The sequence below is a fragment of the Perkinsus marinus genome (genome assembly GCF_000006405.1).
Source record: "Perkinsus marinus ATCC 50983 genomic scaffold scf_1104296939758, whole genome shotgun sequence".
Classification (NCBI taxonomy): Eukaryota; Perkinsozoa; order Perkinsida; family Perkinsidae; genus Perkinsus; species Perkinsus marinus.
Window position 1 is genome coordinate 479921 of NW_003213081.1, and position 2629 is coordinate 482549.

Genomic DNA, 2629 nt, shown 5'->3' on the forward strand with positions numbered 1-2629 from the left:
ATATATATATATATATATATATATATATATATATATATATATATATATATATATATATATATATATATATATATATATATATATATATATATATATATATATATATATATATCTAAATATGGGTTGGATATTACTAGTTAACAGAAGTTCAGACCTGACTCAGGTTGAAAATTTACGCATATTCCACAGAATTTCCCAATATTTTCCCAAACCCACTTCGATTCCCATCCCTCCTCAGTCTCAGCACGAGCCGTCGAGAATATCTCCTCCGCCTGCTTCAACACTGGTTCGATGAGCGCGATGTCGTGAGGGAAGCATCCGGAAGATGCACTATTGAGGCCTCTGACCTACAAACACATATCGCTGATACATATCCGAGATTCGGGAGCTCACGTAGAACGGATGAAATTCCAATGCGAATCCTCCAAAAACATACCATAATTCGATGAACATCATTCCTTTTATATATGATAGCACTATATAAAACTGTTCTACTTAGTCCTAGTGATCGAGTCGAGCATGCTCATAATAAGCTCACCTTGAAAATTAAATACAACGTAGAGCATATAAGATGACAACTGCCCGGCCATGCCTCCTCAGTCGAGACTTCCTCCGTGATGAACGCTATAAGAGGAGTAGTCAGATCCACCATATGGGCATCCAAAAGGACTCCTCTTTCCTGATACCTGCATATGATAAGTTCCGGTAATTACGTAATATTTGGAATGGCGTAGAAGTTGAACTCCACTTCACAGCGTTTTCACAAAACCCGGTGAAAAACGCGATACTCATGGTATGCAGTAGTCGTGAAAAAATATGTAATTCGCTAGTATTTTCCTATCACGGGTAAAACTCCATTAATATCAGCATTGCTGGGAGTCTCGCTCAATTTCACATAAGATGAACGCAAATATCAGACTATCTCACTATTCACGGGCGATTCCTTTCTCGAGAATTTTCGATACAGCATCGCAGAGCCTACAATTTTCCCAACTTAAACATCCCATAAATTGTTCCCATCAGCCCTTGTCTAAAATGTACATTCCCAAACAATGCTTCACAAACAATCACATATTCATCCCCAACCCCTCACGGTTGCAGCAGATCCTTCAACTCGAAGCAAATCTTCTGACATTCGCTCAGCACAGGTTCAGCTTCCTCACCAGCACGTTCAAGACGTCTTTGCTTGTCGGCGACTTCCACGATTTTCTCAATCAACATAAGGGATCTCCCTTTTTCCCTACAAATGAAGACGACCATCTTCACTACAGTGTGGGAAACCACATATGTTGGTGATGACAATATTAAAATTCTGATAAAATTTTGGGAATTTTCTCTACATTTCTGCATGTTTCTACGATGATTCGTATATAAACTCTCATCGTTAGCGAGGAAACTTCTGAGCTCAGCTGAGGAAAGTGAACAACATCGCGATAACCTCACTTGAAAAATTCCACTTCGTCCACTTCCACATCGCGATTCTCTCCACAAACTTCACTCTTTCCCCAACACTCAGTAGCATCATAATCATACTCTACCACGCCCGTACACGCTGAAGATTCCTCATTGCTCACAATAGTATCCATTTGAGGTCCAACTTGAAGAAAGATACAAAATACAGTGCGTGTCAATTTTATATGCAAATGTGAATTATTGTTCCGAGATTAACGAAAATTCTTCTGAAACTATATCGCACATAAAATGGAGTTTCACCCGTTTTACATGAAGTGGTACAAGATATTCGCGGTGATATGCAGTAGTCGTGAAATATATTTTTCATATCACTAGGGTGGTGAAACTCCAATGTAACAATAACTATGTGTTGTGATGAAAGTACCCGTTTAAGACTGTGATGATAGCCACAACTTGTTCACTATAACATATCCTCCAAAATAACACACATTTGCATATCAAATTGACACGTACTGTACGTCCACTCAACAACTCAACCACCAATATCGTCATAAAACTTTTTTGTTGCGAAATCTCATCTAACATGAACAGATTCCCCAACAGCTCTCACAGGGTCGTCCTCAACGCCCAGCACCGCGGAAGTGATCGCAAATATTAAAAATAAGATTCCACCAGCAAGAGAAATATGTCTTTCGGAGATTTGCCTCGCCAACAGTTTCCCACCAATCACCGCGATTCCCGTACCTGCTATAGTACAGTGCGTGGCACTTCGAAAAGACAAAAAATGTAAAAAAATGTGCGTTATTTTCCGAGATTAGTGAAAAACAATTCGAAAATATATATCATATATAATGTAACCACAACTATAAACATGCGTTGTGATCAAAACTTCCCTACCACACTAACAAACATTCTCCACATTTCCATATACTGTATATGCAAATGTGCGCGTGTAATCAATATATGACAAAAAAATGTATATATAGGGGGTAAAAATCTCTACTTCACACATTTTCCTTGGTGTGCCGAATCGAATAGTATATACCATAAACCCATTAGAAATTCGGACACTTTACCGTCCTCAGATGCTACTCGTGATATCGGAATCCCACGTAGCGTATTTTCACCACAATTTGAGTTTCCACTATCGAACTGAGCTGTGATCCTTCTATTAACGATGAATACCCAAGTAATTATATTATTAGTAATCAAAAAA

At 38.5% G+C, this 2629-nt stretch overlaps 1 protein-coding gene across 1 annotated transcript in view; it reads right to left on the reverse strand.

The window, feature by feature from the left end:
- The window catches only part of Pmar_PMAR029336 (beta-tubulin cofactor d, putative), a gene marked incomplete at both ends in the record, with an annotated part of 9904 nt that extends 7435 nt beyond the window's left edge, over nucleotides 1-2469 (reverse strand). Inside the window, 4 exons of the mRNA XM_002782423.1 lie at nucleotides 217-347; nucleotides 539-686; nucleotides 1094-1240; nucleotides 2459-2469. Of these exons, the coding sequence (XP_002782469.1) occupies nucleotides 217-347; nucleotides 539-686; nucleotides 1094-1240; nucleotides 2459-2469 (437 nt within the window). The remainder of the gene's footprint in view (nucleotides 1-216; nucleotides 348-538; nucleotides 687-1093; nucleotides 1241-2458) is intronic.
- Between the last annotated feature and the right edge of the window lie 160 nt (nucleotides 2470-2629).